We start from the raw sequence: 22,734 nt of genomic DNA, 5'->3' as shown, positions 1-22,734 counted from the left end.
TGCTATCCTGGATTCTCTAGTCCAGCACTTACTCACAGGCACAACTCCAATTTTTTATTAAAAGCGAGTTTCATCAAGCCAGTAATGCCTGATGTTTGTTTCCTGAGCTCTAATCTATTGCTTGTGGGTTTCTTTCATCTTTTTTCAGAATTACACCGAACTATAAGTGGCACATCGCCTCTCCTCAGCCAATACAGCTCCATGGAAATTTCTACAGCCTTGACTCCAATGCTTATTGTCTGTTGTCCTTGAATTTTAACAGCAGACCCATTGAACTACTGTTCACATTTCACCAACAACCAAATGTAGCTAACTTGCCTTTCCTCTGACTATATTTGTCTTTTTTTTCCAATTGTCTGTGACCCAGGAACTACTTTTCAGTGACCAAACTGTTTCAAATAACCTCATGAAACCTTGTAACAGCCCCATCCTCGGCCTCAGGCAGTAATGAATATAACTAACATTTTGGAACAATCAAATGTCTCTCCCCTGAATATTACAATGTTCATTGAGCACTGGCTCCTGGAGAACAAACTGATACAACAAAAACAAAATCATCATAGTTAACCCAATCACACCTATGTTCCACTATCGCACATCTTCCATTTTGTTCTGTCCTTCCCTCAATCTGTACATGCTTAAAAAACTGCTGGTTCATAGACATTGCCAGTTTTGACAAAAATTATCTGAACAGAGCAGCACGGTGGCTCAGTGGTTAGCACTGCAGCCTCATAGCACCAGGGACCCGATTCCAGCCTCAAGTAACTGTCTGTGCGGAGTTTGCACATTCACCCAGTGTCTGCGTGGGTTTCCTCCCACAGTCCAAAGATATGCAGGCTAGGAGGATCGGCCACGCTAAATTGCCCATAGTGTTCAGGGGTGCGTGGGTTACAGGGGGATAGGTCTGGGTGGGATGCTCCAAGGGGTGGTGTGGACTTGTTGGGCCAAGGTGTCTGGTTACACACTGTAGGGAATCAAATCTAGAGACTGTAAGAGTAGCAGTAGTCACAGGCAGAGAAAGGTAAGAATTTCTGGAGCATGTTCAGGAAAATTTTCTGCAGTAATGTGTTACTAGTCCAAAGAGAAGGGAGCCATTGCTAGAACTGGTACTTCAGAACTGATCACATGCCACTGCAGAAAGATTTAGGGCTTGTGACTATAAGGTGTGGGTTGGCTATTGAAAAGAACAACGGGCTATCTGGAATAAGAAAAATTCACGAGGGGTAAGTCAACTTCAATAGGGTAAAAGTGAATGTGGCCCAGATAAATAGAAACCAAAGATTAACGTGCAACACTAACTGAGTAGCCTTTAAAGATACAGTTTAAGTAGACTCAAAGTATATTGTCATAAAGGGAAAAATTGGGCAAACAAAGCCAGAGCTCACTGGGTCACAAAAGAGATAGTGATATGGGTGAAGCAGAAGTGTACTTACAAAAAGTTGCCAGATGGATCAAATAATTGAGAACCAGGCTAAAGTACAGAGGGAAATTGAAAAATAAGAAAAACAAAGACAGTGTATGCAAACAGACAGGCAGCTAACATAAAATGGAACCCAGAAGTGTTCTATAGGCAGATAAGTAGTAAAGTAGGTAAGAAGGGAGAGTCAGGGACCATAATGAGAATTTACCCATGAATGCAAGGACATGGTGAAGGTATGAAATTAACACTTTTCTTTCATTTTTTTCAAAGAAGATGCTGCTGCAACGATCACATTGAAAGAGGTGGTAGTTCAACACTTGAAGTGTTTAAAATTGATTTGGAACTCGTATTAGATAGGCGGTCTATAATGAATGTTGATAAAGGACCAAGATCAGATGAGAAAGATCCAAAGATAGTAAAGGAGGTGAGAATAGTAATTGGAAGGGAACTGGTCACAAACTTCCAATCTTCCTCAGACTGCGGGACGGTGCCAGAAAAGTGGAGAATTTTACGTTACAACTTTGTTCAAAAAAGGCTGTAAAGGTGAGTTACTACAGGTCAAGTAATTTAACTTCTGATGGGGAAGCCGTTAGAAATGATAGCTCAGGCGAAAATTGACAGTTACTTGGACGAATGCAGATCTTCTCCTTGGAGACAAGGATTTAAGAGATTTGATTGAGGTATACAAATCATGAGAGATCAGCTCAGATTTGGGCAGCACGGTGGCTCAGTGGTTAGTACTGCAGCCTCACAGCACCAGGGATCCGGGTTCAATTCCAGCCTCGGGCAACTGTCTGTGTGGAGTTTGCACATTCTCCCGTGTCTGCATGGGTTTCCTCCGGGTGTTCCGGTTTCCTCCCACAGTCCAAAGATGCGCAGGCTAGGTGGATCGGCCATGCTAACTTGCCCATAGTGTTCAAGGGTGTGTGGGTTATAGGGTGAAGGGTCTGGGTGGGATGCTTCAAGGGGTGGTGTGGACTTGTTGGGCCAAAGGGCCTGTTTCCACATTGTAGATAATCAAATAATCTTAGAGTAGTTAGGGAAAAACTGTTCCCACAGGTGGAAGGAGCAAGAGCCAGAGGGCACTGATTTAAGGCAACTGACAAAAGAAATAATAGTGACATAAGGGAAAAAATATTCACGCAGTAAGTGGTTAGGATCTGGTATGCACTGGCCTAGTGAATGGTAGAGTATGGTTGAGGCTTTCAAAGGGAAATGGACAATTATCTGAAAAGCAAAATTTTCAAGGTAACGAGGAAAATGCAGCGGAGTGCCACATGCTCATTCCAGGGGCCAGCATTGGCACAACAGTGTGAATGGTTTTCTTCTGTTCTGTCACAATTCAATGATTCTAGGTCATATTTCAATGATTTTATCTATAGATAAAAACTTAGTTTTTTTTTGCATTAAGCCTGCGATACAATTTCATAACACAAAATCTTGAGAATGAAACATGATTTCAACTGAGCCTGGCTACTTGTATTTGAAAATGCTTTGAATAAAATGCAAGACTAATCTGTTTTGTGTTCAATATCTTGCATGTCTTTTGTGTTAAATGAAAAAGAATGAGATCAACCATCAATTTTTACTCAGTTTTAGATTTATTCACAAAGCATGACATGACAAATGTTTACCTTTAATCTCTGCAACCCACTACCCATGTCATTAATAATCTCTTTAAACCTCACTTTGGCACCAATAAATCACTTAAGTGGCCTGAGTGAAACAGCAATAAAATTGAATGTGATAAAAACAAAAACTTTATACAAACATTTTAAGATTAAGTCAAAACATAATTCCTGGTATCAATGATGCACTCCAGCCCCACCCTCCCCCAGCATCCATCAGTCAAGGAAGGCCTCAAATGCATCAGTAGACACCCACCTTCTTCAGGGAGGCCCTGTATTGGATGTAACCACAGAAAAGAAGCAGGAAGTCAGGCCAAACACCCAAGTATATCTTTATGTGAACAAGTATCCAGTCAGTGCTTCCACCTATATAAAACGCAGCCTTAATTTATGCCATTTATATATGACAGATTTAGTTTACATCCCACTCCTGTACAACTAAAATGCTGAGAGAGCATCACAACTTCAATGCCACTCACAGCCAAAACAACAGGACAAGTATGTTCTAACCCACCGCAGAATTTGTTTCATATCATTGCATTATGTGCAATACTACATCATATGTGGCATATAGCAAATATTGGGTAATGTTAGTCTATATCAGACCAGTTTGCAAAACGTAAATTATAAACCACTTCTATAAATTTCTAGTCTGCAGTTTAGAAACAGTACAGGCTATAGTTTAGAATGTTTTAGAGTGCTTTCAAATTTGAAAGTTTTGTCATTTTATGATTAATGGAATTAGAATTTCCTTGATTCCTTGGTTACAATCGATTTTTCTCATTAAAAGGATGCTGTTTCCGACAATTCTCCTCTTACACCCAATGAAACTTTGCATGAATGGAAAATAATAGAACATGGAGGGGGGAAAAGATTTAAAATGGACAAAAATACATACCCTACATCTGTTTTTTTTCCATAGGCTGCATAATTCAACTTGAATTTCTTTGGCTGTACATATAAAACAAAGAAAATTAGGATTGTATCAGTATCCATTTTAAAGCACAGTAAAAAGAAAAACATCCAGTTATATACCTTCCAATAATCACAGGATACCTCAAAGCATTTTAACATTCAATTAAGACATCCTGATGATTTGTTACTGTTGTAATGCCGCAGCCAATTACAAACAGCAAGTTCATACAAACAACATGGTAAGAATCAATCAAAACTGTTTCAGTGATGTTGACTGAGGGATAGGGCGGCTTGGATGCCAGGGATAATCTTTGTTCTTCTTTGAAATGGTATCATGGAATCTTTATGTACACCTGAGAGGGAAGATAGGACCTCCATCGGAAAGATTGCACCACCAACAGTGCAGCATCTCCTCAGTACCACAGTGGAGTATCAACCTTGATTTTATGCTTAAGTTTTAGACAAGTCCAAATATCTGATGTTGAGACATGAGCTACCAACTGAGCACATGACAATGAGAACTGTCCAATGAAGAGATTGACCGGATTTGAACCTGGCAAAAGCTTCCCATTCAATTTATGAAGACAACGATCAGCAGTGGGCTGGTCAGCTAATTTCACAAAGCAATATCCTGCAAGTGTTCTGAAATCAAACCAGACATTAGTGTACAGAATACCAACCACTACAAGACCACAGAGAACAATGCAATCACATCTGTAATTGCAATACTTCAAAGCTGAATTTTGAGTGAGCTACGTAAAACATTTCATTTTATGTTCTGTAATAGTTTTGATTGCAGTATACGGCAAGTCTTTCCATGCTAAACATGTAAATAATATTTCACAAGTGTACCATTTTGCCAAAGCCAAACGTGCTAACTCAGTGTCATGAGTGTTTCAGTGATATGCCTTATAAGTGTTGACAGGATACTTTAATACAGACACTTAAACGAGACCAATATAGGTCACGGGCCTTAAAAATTAACTATGCTTCTTCCTTAGGGACACTTTCTGACCTGCTATGTTTCCAACATTTTCAGCTTTTGTTTCGACCAGGATGATCATGGCTACATATGACATCATAAGCACATGTTGTCAAACAACGTTCACACAATATTCCATATTGAAGCATAAAAATGCACTGAGGCATTTCATTGTTAATAGGGACAGAGCAGCAGTGAGGAATTCAGATCCATTTATTTATTTATATATAATTCCTCTTTAGTACTTATAGTTACCCATATCAGCACCACATTCCCTAACTACAAAGGAATATCACCCCTTCCAGTTCAATCAACTACAGTGAATTGCAAAGGGGAGATATGAGATGGCTTAGTTTGTAATTTGACCTCCTCCTTCAGAAACAACTTGGGATCATTCAGCGTAAGGCTCTAACAGCACAGCACGTCCTTGACAATAGAATGTTTAAGTTTTAGCAAAGCCTCAATTTGCTGAAGATAGTCAGCACACTCAGAAATAGTGACAAAACATATGGTACTACAGATTTATCATGCATACTAGTGGCCTATATGTCAGTCATTGAAAATGAAAGGGTAGACCTTCCAGGCACTGGACAGGAGTAGCAAACCCAATAGCGCTACTCTTGTCCACGGCAAGGTTATTAACCTAATCCTAGAGCACCAAGGTAGAGGGTAACACACGGGAGAGACTTACTCTGACTACAGGAGTATGAGATTTAAGTAACTCTGCAAGCTTCTCAGGCAGAAAACACCTGGATACTGATGGAGATCAACAATCAAAAAACCTTAGTTTCCTCTAGATGCATGATTATTTACAGGCGTTGCCAAACAGTTGACAGAGAGAGGTACATCTTAAAATCCTGCTTCACTCGATGCTTTCATTGAGGGAGCACTCATCAAATACTATTTCAGATAAACAAAATGAGACGTTGTAAATGCCCCTCCCACCACAATACCGCTAATTGGGCTCCAAAACTGCAGCACCACCCTACCCCTCACTGAAAATTGAGTAAAGCAGATTGTCACCACTTTTTCCCTGTTCTTTTCTTCCCTGGTAATGCAAATGTAGAGGAGGATGGGCAAACATCGGGAGCGTCAGCCTTGAAATTTCTTTAGACTTCACAGAAGAAAGATTAGAATTATCAATTGGGGCTTCATTGAGAGTATTTTGGGACTTTAACTCACCAAATATCTGAAGCAATTGATGAATTCAGTAGCAAACTTACTGCTCATTAAAACATCTGAAATAAGAAATTTGCTTTTGCAGTTCCTTAGTCTAAGTTGTGAGACAAAACCATGACAGGAAGAACAAAATCAAGGAAAACTGACCTATATTGCATGCGTGTGGACTGATAAAGACCAATCTCACTTTCCATCTTTTGATTCCTTGTATTTCTTTAAATAATGAGGGATTCTCCCTCTACCACCCTTTCACATAGTGAATTTTCAAGCACCAACACTGAATGAAAACAAAAAAAACCATTGAAATAAAACATCTTGACCAAAATCTAAGTCCCTATTTCTAACTTTCTTAATTAGGTAGAATAGACCTTTCTCCCACTCTATAGAGACCCTTATAAGTTTATCCAATTGATTAGACGTCCTCTCAGCCTCTTCTGAACCAAAGAAAATAAGACAAGCCTATCCAAACTTCACACAAACTAAAGTTCTTTAGTCCATTTCCTATTTAATAAAGATGGTGAAGACATCAACACAGTGATTGTGCTGATGTTACATCTCCAGGACATTCAGATCTATAAAATTAACTAAATTTTATAGATGTTTCTTACCCAGTCATTCTGTTGCTAATGATTTTCACATTAACAGTTGGCTCACCCATAGTAGTAAAGGCTTGCTTGATAAAATTCTCATCCATATACTGTTCCAACTAAAAAGGGGAAAAAAAATGAGTTAATCATTTCCTTGTATCCACCTGAGTTTCAGGTGTATAGCAACAAGTTCTTTAAAGTATCATTTTAAAAACCTGGCTAGATTGGCAGAGGGGGTGGGTTCCTTATCAGCAGGGAGGCAAGTGCGAGACAGGGAACAGATACAGTAATTAGAAATAGCAAGTTCAAGAGACAGGTCAGGCTGGAACAGTTCAGGGAGCAAGGAATGCCTGTTAGATTAAATTGCATTTATTTCAATGCAAAAGGGTTGACAGGTGAGGCTGATGGACTCAAGGCACAGATAGGTACTTGGGGCTGAGATATTATAGACATTACAGAAATGTGGCTAAGAGAGGGACAGGACTTACAGCTTGGTGTGCCAGGGTACACATGCTTTAGGCAGGACTGAGGTGGAGAAAAGAGGGGAGGAAGAGTTGCATTTTTGGTTAAGGGGAGTATCGCAGCAGTAGTCAGAAATGAAGTAATTAAGGGATCATCCAGTGAGGCTTTTTGGGCGAAGCTAAGAGATGAGAAGGGGATGGCAATGTTATTGGGGTTATACTGTAGGCCCCCAAATTGTCAACAGGAATTAGAGATACAAATATGCAGGGAGATTATAGAGACTTGCAGGAGAAATAGGGATGTTATAGTCAGGAATTCTAATTTTTCTAACATAGCCTGGGATTGCCATGGTGTTAAGGGTTCAGATGGGATGGAATTTGTTACATGTGCTCAAGGACATTTCCTCAAGCACTATATAGAGGGTCCTTCGCGGGCAGGGGGAAAACTCAACCTACTCTTGAGACAAAGGGGAAGACAGGTGGTTTAAGTGACAGTGGGGGAGCACTTTGGGACCAGTGACCTTAATTATACTGATTTTAAAATAGTTATGGAGAAGGATGAAACGGATCCACAGGTTCAAGTTCTAAACTGGGGCGAGGTGAATTTTGATGGAATTAGACAGGAGCTTGCAGTAGTTGATTGGAGTAGTTTGTTTGTAGGCAAAGGGATCTCTAGCAGTGGCAGGCCTTTAAAAGTGTGATAGCTAGAGTTCAAAGTCTGTCTGTTCCTGTGAGGCTGAAGGGCAAGGGTGGCAGGAATACAGAACATAGGATGACAAGAAGAAAGGAGGCATGGCTCAGGTACAGGCAGCTGGGATCAAGGGAATCCCTGGAGATAGAGAGGGGATACAGGAGTTTACTGATGAAGGAAATCAGGAGGGCGAAAGCAGGGCATAAGATAATTTTCGCTGAGAAGATTAGGGTGAATCCAAAGAGATTCTTTAAGTATATTAAAGGAAAAAGAATAACTAGGGAGAATAGGGCCCCTCAAGGACATGTATGTGTGGAATCACAGGAGATGGGCGACATCATCAATGAATATTTCTCCTCTGTGTTTACCGTGCAGAAAAACATGAAGACTTGGGAACTTCGCAAAGTTAGTGGTAATATTTTGGGTCAGTCCATATTACAGTGGTGCTGGAAATATTAGGATGTATGAAGGTGGATAAATATCATGGTCTTAACCAGATATATCCAAGAACGCTATGAGAAGCTAAAGAAATTGCAGAGGCCCTGGCTGATAACATTTGCATCATCATTAGCCACGGTTGATGTCCTGGAAGACTGGAGGGCAGTGATTGTTGTGCCCATATTCAAGAAGAGCTCCAAAGAAAAACCTGGGAATTATAGACCTGTAAGCTTAACATCTGTGGTAGGTACGTTACTGAGGGATTAGATATATATGCATTTGGAAAAACTAGGTTTGATGAGGAGTAGTCAGCACGGCCTTGTGCATGAGAGATCATGCCTCACAATTTTGTCAGAGTTCTTTGATGAAGTCACCAGGAAGGTTGATGAGGGCAGGGCAGCGGACGTTGTCCATATGGATTTCAGCAAGGCCTTTGATAAGGTTCCACATGGTAGACTACTCAGGAAGGTAAAACAGCATGGAATCCAGGGAGTGCTGGCAATCAGATACACAATTGGCTTGATGGTAGAAAGCTGAGAGTAATAGCGCAAAGGATGCTTATCAGACTGAGGCCTGTGACTAGTGGTATCCCTCAGGGTTCAGTGCTGGGCCCATTGCCATTTGTTAGCTATATCAATGATCTGGATGAGAACGTACAGGGCATGATTAGTAAGTTTGCAGATGGTACCAAAATAGGTGGTATCATGGACAATGAGTAAGGTTCTCAGAAATTGCAGCAGGATCTTGATCAGCTGGGCAAATGGATCCAGAAATGGTAAATGGAATTTAACATAGATAAACGTGAGGGGTTGCGTTTTGGGAAATCAAATCAAGATAGGAGTTTCATTGTGAATGGTACGGCCTTAAGGAGTTTACTGCAACAGAAGGACCTTGGAGCTCAGATGCATTGTTCTCTGAAAGTACAGTCACAGGTAGATAGGGCAATGAAGAAAGCTTTTAGAACACTGGCCTTCATCAATCAAGGCATTGTGTATAGAAGTTGGGATGTCATGTTGCTGTTGCACAGGATGCTGGTGAGGCTGAACTTGTGTTCAATTTTGGTCACTTTGCTATAGGAAGGATGTTAATAAACTGGAAAGAGTGCAGAAGAAATTTACAAGGGTGTTGCTGACTTATAGGGAGTAGTCGGACAAACTACGGCTTCTTTCTTTAGAGTGTAGGAGACTGACGGGGGAATCTTACAGAAGTGTAGAAGATCACAAGAGGCACGGTTGAGTGAATGCACTCAGTCTTCTTCCCAAGTTAGGGAACTGAGGACTAGACAGCATCAGTTTTTAAGAGGGGAAAGAATACAAGGGAACCTGACGGGCAGCTTTTCTACATAAAGGGTAGCATGCATGTGGAATGAGCTGACAGCGGAAGTAGTTGAGGCGGGTACATTAACAGCATTTAAAAGGCATTCAGACGAATACATAGATAGGAAAGGTTTAGAACATTATGGGCCAAGTGCAGGGAAATGGGGTTAGCGGTGGGTGGGCATTTTAGTCAGCATGGGCCAATTTGGGCCAAAGGGCCTGTCTCTATGCTGTAGAACTCTATGACTCTAAGTTTCAAGAATCAATATATGTGGCATATTTAACCAACAAATGAAAGGGAAGTTACTTTAAAAGGTTACAGAGATAGTAGGAATTACCGATGCTGGAGAATCTGAGATAATACGGTGTGAAGCTAGATGAACACAGCAGGCCAAGCAGCATCAGAGGAGCAGGAAAGTTTGACGTTTCGGGTTGGGACCCTTTTTTCAGTGTTCATCCAGCTTCACACCGTGTTACTTTAAAAGGTGTTTGGACAGAAGTTCATGCATAATGACCTAAATTTCCTACATGCCAGTAGAAACTCAGGCTTGTAAAAACAGATTAATTCATTTATAGACTACATATATTGATACAGCAATAACATACATTTTTATAGAACCCTTCAGGTAGGGCAGGGCTTAGATCATTTCACAAGGAACACTCAGTATCAACTGCAATCTATGCTAGTGAGACATGGAAGGAAATCGTTGGACATATTCCACCAGCTACACCTTTTGTAAAGACCCTGGCCTTCACCCAGAGAAAAAAAAATCACCAACAAAAAGGTGCTACACAGGTCAGAGGCACCAACAGGACATTGTGCAAGAGAGACATGCAAATATGTATTTTACCTTCTGGATATACACCTGTAGCCAGAGCAAACTAGAAAATGATGGTCAGAGCTATTTTGTCCCTTGTTTCTCTTAACAGTCTGGAACATATTTTATCTACTATGGTGACTTATTTACTCTTAAATGCATTAAAACCTCTGATACTTACCTTTTGATCTAGCAATAACCATGGTTCGATTGATGATCATTCATCTGGTTTACTAATGTCCTTGTGGGAATGAAATTTACCATATTTACCTGATATGGCCTACATGTGGCTCCAGACCCACATCAACGCGGCAGAATCTTAATTACTCTCTTAAATAGCCTAGAAACCCAATCAGTTCAAGGGCAGCAATAAATGGGATAGGCAATAAATGCTGACCATTATGCAATGCTCAAGTGCCATAAAAGAATAGCAATAAATCAAGGTTTAGGACCTAAATGCTAACAGCAGGGGCATATTAATTACTGCCACAATCGAAGGTGTGGTATTACAAGCCATACATTTGTAAAATTGGGGAATTCTGGCGCTGCATCTAAGATCCCATTCCCAATGGCAAAATCAACTCCCTGGATATGAGGGTCACTGTCATTGTTGCCTTCCAATAGAAAATGGATCCCCCTGCTTGTCTCTTCAACTTTCTCTTCCCAGGAAGGTAAGTCGCATTCAGGGCAGCAACATCTTGACAGCCCACGTGATATGAGTGCAATTCTTTCTATCCATTTGGCTGCTCGTGATGTTGTCCAGAAGTGTTCTAACATTCCAAATTGCAAAGTTTAGAGTTTCCTTTCGTGCCTATGGTGATGGTTCCATAGGTTTCCCAGACAGGAGAAAATGGGATAGCCTATTTTTTAGGGCAACTTTTCTAGTACCTCCCCTATTCAGAATCTGCACAGGGTATTCTGAAGACAGCCACTCAATCAACCATGCTGGTGCCAAACACACTTTTATCCTAAAAACAGGTGTCCAATGACATTCATGCATGTCACCTGTGTGATATTTATTATTAAGGAAATCCAGATACACAGCTTGTTGTCAATTCTCCCCTACCGTAGTACTTGGCAAAAGACTCATAGATGCCTGTATCGGTCTTTGTTTAACACAGGTATTTTGGGGCAGTGACACAACCTATATGATCTTGATGTGTTCGTGATCAGATTTCAGTGACATGCCTAAAATTACTTTGCAGCTGCAGCATTCTTCCACCTCAGCAGCTTGTAAGGCCCCCAGACTTTTTCACCTGTACAGCTGACAAATTTTTGGACCAAAAGAACTGCGGATGCTGTAAACAGGAGCAAACAAAATTGCTGGAAAAGCTCAGCAGGTCTGGCAGCATCTGTTGAAGAGAAAACAGGGTTAATGTTTCAAGTCCGATGACCCGGTTCTGAGGAAGGGTTACCAGACTTGAAACATTAATGCTGTTTTCTCCTCCACAGATGCTGCCAGACCTACTGAAATGTTTGGACACACTTTGTCTGGCACCTCACCCCAATTAAGACGCTAAGAGTGGCTCTACTAGCAGCAAGGACACCTAATTGGAATCGCTAAGGATATGTCGTAGCATGCAAGCCCCTCCACCAAAACATAGTTATGATCTAAGGAGGGGGCTCAGCTGACAGCACTCTTGCCTCTGAATCACAAAGCCTTGGGTTCAAGTCCCACTTCAGGGATAAGAACATAAACATGAACATCAAGGCAATGACAGTGCAGTAGTGAGGGAGCATCACATTAATGGAGGTACCACCTTTTTCGATGAGTTTTTAAACTGAGGTTCCCTCCACTTTACTTGGGTGGATACAAGAGATTCCAATGCACTACTTTAAAAGATTAAGCAGGGGTGCTATTCCCAGTATCCTGACCATTACTTATTCCATACTCAAAGTTACAATAAGACAGACTATCTAGTCATTACCATGTTGTTATCTATGGGAGCTTGCTGAATACAAATTCAATGCTACAATTTTACATTTATACAGCAATTACCCTTCAAAAAGTACCTCACTGCCTATAAAGTGATTTGAAGCATTGATAGTTGTGAAAAGCATTAAACGCATGTCTTTCTTTTCGCTTACTATGATTATCAAATATTTTGCACATATTATTATCCATAACGTATGCATTCTTCTCTTCTGTGAGGACAAGACAAAGTCTTGATTAAGAACCATGACCGTTTTATTCTACTTCCACATTTGGTTTCATTTTATGCTGCACTACTCCTTGCTTAGCTATTTTCTGTTCATGTAGCTGTAAAATGTTACTTAGTTTTCTTTGATTTTTATGCAAATCCTTTTTCATAAAAATCTTTTTCATACTTTTTCTTTGCTTCCGAACTTTCATTCTAAATTTTATTACTGTATTTTCTATAATTTTCTTGGCCTGAGCTGTCAATGTATCTGGCATAACCATTCCCTACTTGCCTTATTTTGTTCTATGTTCCCTAACATGCGGGGGACTCCAGATTTGATTTTATTTCTTCCTTGAAGGCTTCCCACTACTCTGACAGTTATTTACCTTCAAATAACTGATTCCAGGTCACTTTTGCTAAGTCATGTTTTAGCTAAGTAGAATTAACTTTCCTCAATTGAGCTCTCTGCCCTTTCTCATACCTCTAAAGATTACTACCACAAACATATTCTCCCACTGACCAGCTTCATTCCCTAAAACAATGTCCAGAATGACCCCTTTTCTCATGGGCCTTGCCATTTCCTGCTAAAAAAAATTACAAATACATTTCAAGAATTCATAAAATCGTACAATACAGAAGAGGCCTTTTGGCCCATCAATTCTACACCATCAAAAAAAACTTAGTCTACACAAGTCCCACCTTCCAGCACTAGGCCCACAGACATAGGCTTTAGTATTATGACACTTGTCCTGCCTAACTCCCGTCCCAGGCAGTACATTCCAGATTACCATTACCTCTTGGTGAAACATTTTTCCTCAAATCCCCTTTGAGCCTCCTACCTTTCACCTTAAGATTATTCCCCCTTGTCATTGAACCTTCAGCTGTGGGAATAGCTGCTTTCTATCTAATTTGACCATGCCCCTCAAAACCTTAAACACTTCCTTCAGGTCTTCCCTCATCCATCTCTGTTCCAAAGTTAATAATCCAATCTCTTCCAGTATTTCTTCATGGCTAAACTGTTCGATCCCAAGCAACATCTTGATGAATTTCCTCTTCCCCACTCCTTCCAGCGCAATCATCCTTGCTGTGTGATGACCAGAACTGCACATATTACTCCCACTGAGGCCAAAGCTCAGCACGGTTCTGATATATTTTCCCGGTTCATATAATCTATGCCATAACTGATAAAGACAAGTGTCTTAACAGCCCTATTAACCTGTCCTGCTACCTTCAAGGATATAGAGTTTTAGTCATAGAGTCATGCTGTTGTACAGCTTGGAAATAGACCCTTCAGTCCAACCAGTCCACGTGAACGTAATCCCTAACCAAACTAATCCCACCTGTCTGCTTCTGGCCTATATCCCTCCAAACATTTCATATTCATATATCCATCCAACTGTCTTTTAAACATTATTGTTGTACCCACATCTGCTTCCTCAGAAAGTTTAATGTGCATGCAAACCACCCTCTTAAAAATTTGCCCCTCATGACTTTTAGAAGTCTCTCTCCTCTCGCGTTCAAAATATGCCCAATAGTCTTGAAATACCCAATCTAGGCAAAAGACACCTGCCACTACCCCTTTCCATAACCCTCACGATTTTATAAACTTCCAAGGCCAATTCTCAACCTTGTATGCTTCAGTGAAATAAATCCCAGCCGACCCAGCCTTTCTTTACAACTCAAACCTTTCATACCTAGCAACATCCTCATAGATCTTTTCTGAACCCTCTCCAATTTAATAACATCCTTCCTGTAGCAGGGCAACTGGAGCTGCACACAATACTTCAGAAGAGACCTCACCAACATCTTGTACAAAAAACAAAGAACAATGTCAATTACAGCACAGGAACAGACCCTTCAGCCCTCCAAGCCTGCGCTGATCGAGATCCTCTGTCTAAACCTGTCATCTATTTTCGAACAGTCTGTATCCCTTTGCTCCCTGCCCATCCATGTACCTGTCCAGATACATCTTAAAAGACACTATCATGTCTGTGTCTACCACCTCTACTAGTAATGTGTTCCAGGCACCCACCACCCTCTGCGTAAAAAACTTGCCACGCATATCTCCCCTAAACTTTCCTCCTCTTATTATGAACTCATGACCCCTAGTAACTGAGTCCCCCACTCAGGGAAAAACTTCTTACTATCCACCTTGTCTATACCCCTCATGATTTTACAGACCTCAATTAGGTCTCCCCTCAATCTCCGTCTTTCTAATGAAAATAATCCTAACCTACGCAGTGGAGGCCAGGACGTTAAATGCCTTCAAGGCAGAGATCGATAAATTCTTGATCTCACAAGGAATCAAGGGGTATGGGGAGAGTGCAGGGAAGTGGAGTTAAAATGCCCATCAGCCATGATTTAAATGGTGGAGTGGACTCAATGGGCTGAATGGCCTTACTTCCACTCCTATGTCTTATGGTCTTACTCAACCTTTCTTCATAGCTAGTGGCCTCCATACCAGGTAACATCCTGGTGAACCTCCTCTGCACCCTCTCCAAAGCATCCACATCCTTTTGGTAATGTGGTGACCAGATGTATGCAGTACTCTAAACGTGGCCGAACCAAAGTCTTATACAACTGCAACATGACCTGCCAACTCTTGTACACGATACCCCAAGCGTTGAAGGGAAGCAAGCCATATGCCCTCTTGACCACTCCATGGACCTGCGTTGCCACCTTCAGGGAACAATGGACCTGAACACCCAGAACTCTCTGAACATCAATTTTCCCCAGGACTTTTCCATTTACTGTATAGTTTACTTGTGAATTAGATCTTCCAAACTGCATCACCTCGCATTTGCCAGGATGGAACTCCATCTGCCATTTATCTGCCCAACTGTCCAATCCATCTATATTCTGTTGCATTCTCCGACAGTCCCCTTCACTATCTGCTATTCCACCAATCTTCATGTCATCTGCAAACTTGCTAAATCAGACCACCTATACTTTCCTCCAAACCATTTACATATATCACAAACAACAGTGGTCCCAGCACGGATCCCTGTGGAACACCACTGGTCACAGGTCTCTCTTCCACTACTACTCTCTGTCTCCTGTTGCCTACCCAGTTTTTTTATCCATCTAGCTAGCACACCCTGGACCCCCATGCAACTTCACTTTCTCCATCAGCCTGTTATGGGGAACCTTATCAAACACCTTACTGAAGTCCATGTATATGACAACTGCAACCTTTCCCTCATCAATCAACTTTGTCACGTCCTCAAAGAATTCTGTTACATTGGTAAGACATGACCTTCCCTGCACAAAACCATTATCTCTATCACTGAGAAGCTCATTTTCTTCCAAACGGGAATAGAACCTATCCTTCAGTATCTTCTCCAGTAGCTTCCCTACCACTGATGTCAGGCTCACTGGTCGATAATTACCTGGATTATCCCTGCTACCCTTCTTAAACAAGGGGACAACATTAACAATGCTCCAGTCCTCTGGAACCTCACCCATGTTTAAGGATGCTGCAAAAATAGCTGTTAAAGCCCTGGCTATTTCTTCTCTTGCTTCCCTCAATACCTGGGATAGATCCCATCTGGACCTAGGGACTTGTCCACCTTAATGCCTTTTAGGATACCCAACACTTCCTCCCTCCTTATGCCGACTTGTCCTAGAGTAATCAAACATCTATCCCTAACCTCAACATCTATCATGTCCCTCTCCTTGGTGAATACTGATGTAAAGCACTTGTTAAGAGTGTCACCCATTTTCTCTGACTTCTCCTCCTTTGTCCTTAAGTGGGCCAATCATTTCTCTAGTTACCCTCTTGCTCTTTATGTATGAATAAAAGGCTTTGGGATTTTCCTTGACCACGTTTACTAAAGATATCACCTTCAGACTTTTAGCCCTCTTAATTCCTCATTTCAGATTCGCCCTACATTCCCGATATTCTTCCAAAGCTTTGTCGGCATTCAGTCGCCTAAACCTTATGTATGCTTCCTATTTCCTCTTAGCTAGTCTCACAATTTCACCTGTCATCCATGGTTCCCTAATCTTGCCACTTCTATCCCTCATTTTCACAGGAACATGTCTCTCCTACACGCTAATCAACCTCTCTTTAAAAGCCTCCCACATATCAAATGTGGATTTACCTTCAAACAGTTTCTCCCAATCTACATTCCCCAGATCCTGCTGAATTTTGGTAAAGTTGGCCTTCCCCCAGTTTAGAACTCTTCCTTTGGGACCAGTCTCATCTTTGTCCATGAGTATTGTAAACTTATGGAATCGTGGTCACTATTTCCAAAGTAGTCCCCTACTGTAATTTCAACCACCTGGCCGGGCTCATTCCCCAACACCAGGTCCAGTATGGCCTTCAGTACAACTTCAATACACATCCCAACTCCTATATTCAAAGGTCTGAGTGTTGGAGGCAAGCAAGCCAAATGCCCTTTTAGCCACCCTGTCTATATGTGATGCAAACGTCAAAGAATTATGAACCTGAACCCCTAGGTCCCTCTGTTCTACAACACACCCCAAGGACCTACCATTGGGCAGCACAGTGGGTCAATGGTTATCACTGCTGCCTCACAGTGCCAGGGACCCAGGTTCGATTCCACCCTCCGGTGACTGAGTGGAGTTTGCATGTTCTCCCGCGTCTGCGTGCATTTCTGCTGGGTGCTCTGGTTTCCTCCCACAATCCAAAGATGTGCAGGCTAGGTGGATTGGCCATGTTAAATTACCCATAGTGTTCAGGGATGTGTAAGTGAGGTGCATTAGCCATGGGTAAAGCAAAGTTGAAGGGACAGGATAGGGATTATAACTCTGCATGGGATGCTCTTCAGAGGGCGGGTGTGAACTTGCTGGGCTGAACGGTCTGAGTCCACACTGTTGGGTCCTAACCCTGTTTATTATACCAAAATGTTATACCTTTTATTCAGACTGCCCATGATAACCAGATTTCCTAAACTGAGTTAGTCACATTTGCATGCATTTGGTCAAATCCTTCTCAACCCTTCCTATCCATGAACCTGTCCAAGTGCCTTTTTAATAATGTAATTGTACATGCTTCTATCACCATGATACTACAATTGGTATAGTGGATGGTGAAAAAGGGCCTGTACTGTGCTGTACTGTACTGTTCTATATGTTCTATGAACTCCATCTGCCACTTTTCAGCCTACTGATCGATTCGATTAAGATCCCTTTGAAATCTTAGAAACCTTCTTCACTGACTACTGTGCCACCAATTTCAATGTTTTCCACAAGCTTACTAACCATGCCATGTATATCCACACCCAAATCATTTGTATAAGTAACAAACAAAAGAGGATCCAGAACCAATCCCTCTGGAACACCGCTGGTGACATGTCTCCAGTCAGAAAACAATCCTCCACCACCACTCGTCTCCTGCTGATAACCCAATTATGACAAACAACCAAGATCCCCCTGTTCCTCTGAGCTTCCTAATGTTTACGCACTCCTGTGTTCTTTACATTGTTTCTATCCCGGTTAATAAGGTAGATGTAATTCCTACTATTATTATCTTATGCTTTTGAATCTCAAAAATCTGCCTGTATTTTTGCTTTTCTGTCTCCTTTTGACAATAAAAGGGGCCTATAAAACACACCAATATTGATTTCCACCGGTTATTCTGCAGTTCAAACCATATGGCCACATTTGACAATCCTTGTCGCCATATCATCTCACCTCACAGATAAAATTGCTTCTTTAATCAACATTGCTACTGCCCCTACTTTTATATCTCCCCTCTACTTTACCTAAAAATCCTATACAGCAACAGTATTATGATGTGGAGATGCCGGTACTGGACTGGGGGTCAACAAAGTCAGATGTCACATGATACCAGGTTATAGTTCAACAGGAGATGGTGTACCTGGTGGCTGATGTTCTCACGTGTGACGGTAGTATCCGTACTGATGATCTGAAAATGTCTTGCAGAGCTTGGCATAGTTGTATGGTATCGTGATCGCTGTTCTCCTGATGATTGGCTAGTTTGCTTCAAACAATGGTCGGTTAAGTGGCTGTTTGAAGGCGAGTAGTGGAAGCATAGGGATGCCCTTGGCAAGATATTCATCGTCATCAATGACATGCTGAAGGTTGTAAAGAACGTGGCATAGTTTCTCCGCTCCAGAGAAGTACTGAACAATAAAGTGCACTCGGTTGTATCCTGCTTCTGTCTTCTGAGGAGATGACTGTGGTTTTCGCTGTGGAATGTCAGAACTGTCGATCAATGAGTTGAGCATCAGATCCCATTCTTATGTTGGCGTCTTCCAGCATCTGTACATGTTCTTCATATTCCTCCTCCATTTTGAGCAGATCTGTGTATACGCAGGGCTTGTCCATAGGGGGTGGCTTCTTTAATGTTTAGGGTGTAAGCTGGAGAAGTGGAGCATCTGAGGTTATCTTTACAGCAGAGGGAAGTACTCAGGTGTCGATCCTTGATGGAAATGCATGTATCCAAGAATGAAACTGATTCTGAGGAGTAGTTCACGTTGGGTTTGATGGTGGAATGAAACTTGTTAATTTTGTTGTGCAGTCGTTTTAATGATTCTTCCAAAGGAAGATGATGTCATCGATGTAACTGGTGTATTGCATTGGTTGGAGGTCCTGTATGGCGAAGAAGGCTTGCTCGAACTTGTGATGAAAATGTTGGCATATTATGGTGCAAATTTGGTCCTCATGACTGTTCCATATGTCTGGATAAAGGGCTGGTTGTCGAAGATGAAGACATTGTGGTCGAGGATAAAGTGAACGAGTTGTAGGATGGCATCCGGAGATTGGCAGTTGTCAATGTTAAGTGCTGAGACAGTTGTGGCAACGCCGTCCTCATGGAGGATGCTGGTGTAGAGTGCCGAAATGTCCTTTGTGGCAAGGAATGTCCCTGGTTTTAGTGATCTGTGGGTGCCGAGTTTCTGTAAGGAGCTGTACTGTCGTGACAGAAAATGGGGGTTCTTTGTATGATGGGTTTCAAGATGCCTTCACATAGCCAGAGAGTTTCTCACACAGGGACCCGTTGCCTGGTATGATGAGGCGTGAGGGTGTGTTGGCTTTGTGTATTTTTAGACGGCAATAGAAGTCTCCTACGCATGAATAAGTGGGACAAAAGCACATAGGGTGATCTCAAGGTCTGGATCAGAGGTCTTGATCAGTCTGTCGAGTTGAGGGTGTGCTCTTTGATTGGATCGGTGGGTAACTGTGTTGTGTTCCTGATTGTTCAGTTGTCGGGACATTTCTTTGCAGTGTATATTCTATTCTGTTTGACAATAGCTCCTCCATTGCCGGCTGGTTTGATGACGATGTATTGGTTGGTCTTGACAGCATGGAATGCATTGCATTTATTTAGGTGACGTTCTGGACTACCTTGTGAGCATGATTGATGAAACTGGCATTGACACATCTCCTAATGGCTTCAGCATACATGTCAGGTGTAGGGCAACAGCCTTCTGGAGAGTCCAATTTGATTCTTTCTTTTACGGTTGCTGCACTGCAGATCTCTCTGTCAACTGTTCTGATTTCTTAGTTGTCTTATTGGGCATGGTGCAGACATCTTGGGGCTTGTGGAATTATTCTTGGAGCCTCATTCGCCTGATGAATTCCTTTATGTCTGCCACATGAGCAGTGAGGTTCATTTTGATAGTGAGGCAGAAATTGAGCGTCAGCTGGAATTTCAATTTCATCTGGTTGAAGGATGTAGTCAGACAAGTTCACAATGGACTTCCCTGTGGTGATAGGTTTCAACCATGATATTGGGGAAGGCTTGGTTGCTGCTAGCAGTGATACTGAATTTCTCGAGTTCCCTGATCTTGGCATGCATGTAGGTGATGTAGTTCCACTGCCTTGTCTGCTTGGCAGTGTCTTGAGCGTAAGCTGAGCTCTATCTTGGTTTCAAGAATACGGCATCTGCTTTAGAGCTGGTGCACGAGATGGATGAAGAGTGTGCAAGAAGTAGAATGGCAGAGTCTCTCAGTGTAGTCTGTGTTGTAAGGTGACTTGAATAGGTTCATGATCTGTAGTCCTTTCGGCATCTTGTCTGCTTTCTTGCATCTCTGCTGAAACTTGACGTTTCTGTCAACACGCGTGATCTTGTCAGGTAATTATGAATTTCAACATATAAGTACCAAAAGTGTGAGTCAAGTGTCGATAGGCTGAATAACAAGTCTTTGCAGGTAATCAAAAGTGTCAATAGATTAATACAACAGTGTGAGTAAAGTGTTGGCAGCTGAAAAACAAGAGAAGGGATAACCTATGAACTGATTAATTAAGGCAGAGAGATAATTACAAATAATCAAAAGTACGATGGCGCTAGAGACAAACCAATTCGCTGGAAATAACATGACCAGCTATCAGGGTCTTATGATGATGGTCTGTTGCTTTGCAACCTGTGTTTCTGAGCATGCTTGATGGCTACACCACCTAGTGGTGGCACTTGCAATAAACAGCCTTCTTAAATGTAATTTAAGAGCTCAGCAGACCATAAATATTCTTTAAAATAGCATAGAATGTAGAACATTACAGCCATAACAAAACCAAAGATACAGAGAGTTGTGAATGCAGCCCAGTCCACCATGCAAACCAGCCTTCCTTCCACTGACTATCTCTAATTCCCGCACTTGAGAAAGCAGTCAATATAATCAAAGGCAGGGTTGTATTCTCTTCCATCGGGTAGAAGACATAAAAGTTTGAAAACATGTACCCACAGATTCAAAAACAACTTCTTCCACGCTATTATCTGACTTATGAACAGACCTCTCATTTGTTACATTTGATCCTTCTGTGCACCATCTCTGTAGCCGTAACTCAATATTCTGCATTCTGTACTACCACCTTGATGTACTTACGTAACATGATTAATTATGCCTGGGTGGCACACAAAACAATGCTTTTCACTGTATCTCAGTATGTGTGACAACAATAAATCAAATCGAAATGAGTGACTGAACAGTCAAGGGGTCAATGAAGAAATCATTATGTACGAAGTGTTAAGAGAAGCACTCAATATACACTTCAATCTGCAAGAAAAAATAATTGTTCAACAAACTAAAACTAGAGTGGAATAACACAGCATGGAATAGAATAGAACAGAATAAACTAGAATATCCTTTATTGTCAAATGTAATCTAGGAGTACAGTGAGAGGTTTTTACAATTTCAAGCTTAGCGAACCACATTGCATCAACAATCTACATTGGCTTACACAAGAAGTTTGCACATGGCATTTTAAAAGAAGAACTACTTAGAAAAACAATAATTGTCAGGAATTTTAGAAGAAGCATTGCCTGGCCACTTAAGATCAAGTCAACTCTTGACTAAGAGACAATTCAACTGAGCAAACAAAGCATGGTCAAGACATAAAATCTATTGTTAATTCAGAGCATCCCAAAAATGACCAACACATTGGAGTATGTTAAGATCAAAAGCAAGAGAGGCAGAAACAGTGGATAACAACAGCCACGGAAAACTGCAAACAAGTAAAATAACATGTAGAATCAGACACTAGGGTAGATGTAGTTTAAGGCGTCATTCCAAAAAATTATGCAGTATCATATGACCTTGCTTTATCTCCTGGCAAAATGAAGCCAGAAGAAAATATTCCTCAAATAAAGTTAATAGAACATAGAACATTACAGCACAGTACAGGCCCTTCAGCTCTCGATGTTGTGCCGACCTGTCACATATCTGAAGCCCATCTAACCTACACTATTCCATGTACGTCCATATGCTTATCCAATGATGACTTAAATGTACCCAAAGTTGGCAAATCTACTACCGTTGCAAGCAAAGCGTTCCATTCCCTTACTACTCTGAGTAAAGAAACTACCTCTGTCATCTGTCCTATATCTTTCACCCCTCAATTTAAAGCTATGCCCCCTAGTGCTTGCCGTCACCATCCTAGGAAAAAGGCTCTCCCTGTCCACCCTATCTAACCCTCTGATTATTTTATATGTTTCAATTAAGTCACCTCTCAACCTTCGTCTCTCCAATGACAACAGCGTCAAGTCCCCCAGCCTTTCCTCATAAGAACTTCCCTCCATACCAGGCAACATCCTAGTAAATCTCCTCTACACCCTTTCCAAAGCTTCCACATCCTTCTTATAATGCGGTGACCAGAACTTAATGTTTCACCTATTCCAGAATACTTGTAGATATTCTTTGTGGCAGAGAACCAAGAATGTTTTACCGCTGAGCC

At 41.5% G+C, this 22,734-nt stretch overlaps 1 protein-coding gene across 1 annotated transcript in view; it reads right to left on the bottom strand.

The window, feature by feature from the left end:
- The window catches only part of LOC125462634 (tRNA selenocysteine 1-associated protein 1), a 48,629-nt gene extending 27,868 nt beyond the window's left edge, over window positions 1-20,761 (bottom strand). Inside the window, exons 1-4 of the mRNA XM_059653773.1 lie at window positions 18,422-20,761; window positions 6,733-6,830; window positions 4,506-4,605; window positions 3,947-3,999 (exon numbers count right to left, since the gene is read on the bottom strand). Coding sequence (XP_059509756.1) covers window positions 3,947-3,999; window positions 4,506-4,605; window positions 6,733-6,830; window positions 18,422-18,637 — 467 coding nt within the window. The 5' untranslated portion in view covers window positions 18,638-20,761. The remainder of the gene's footprint in view (window positions 1-3,946; window positions 4,000-4,505; window positions 4,606-6,732; window positions 6,831-18,421) is intronic.
- Window positions 20,762-22,734: the final 1,973 nt, after the last annotated feature.

This window comes from Stegostoma tigrinum, chromosome 2 (genome assembly GCF_030684315.1).
Source record: "Stegostoma tigrinum isolate sSteTig4 chromosome 2, sSteTig4.hap1, whole genome shotgun sequence".
Taxonomy (NCBI): domain Eukaryota; kingdom Metazoa; phylum Chordata; class Chondrichthyes; order Orectolobiformes; family Stegostomatidae; genus Stegostoma; species Stegostoma tigrinum.
The sequence above is the reverse complement of the archived record's forward strand: the minus strand, read 5'-3'. Positions and strand labels throughout refer to the sequence as shown.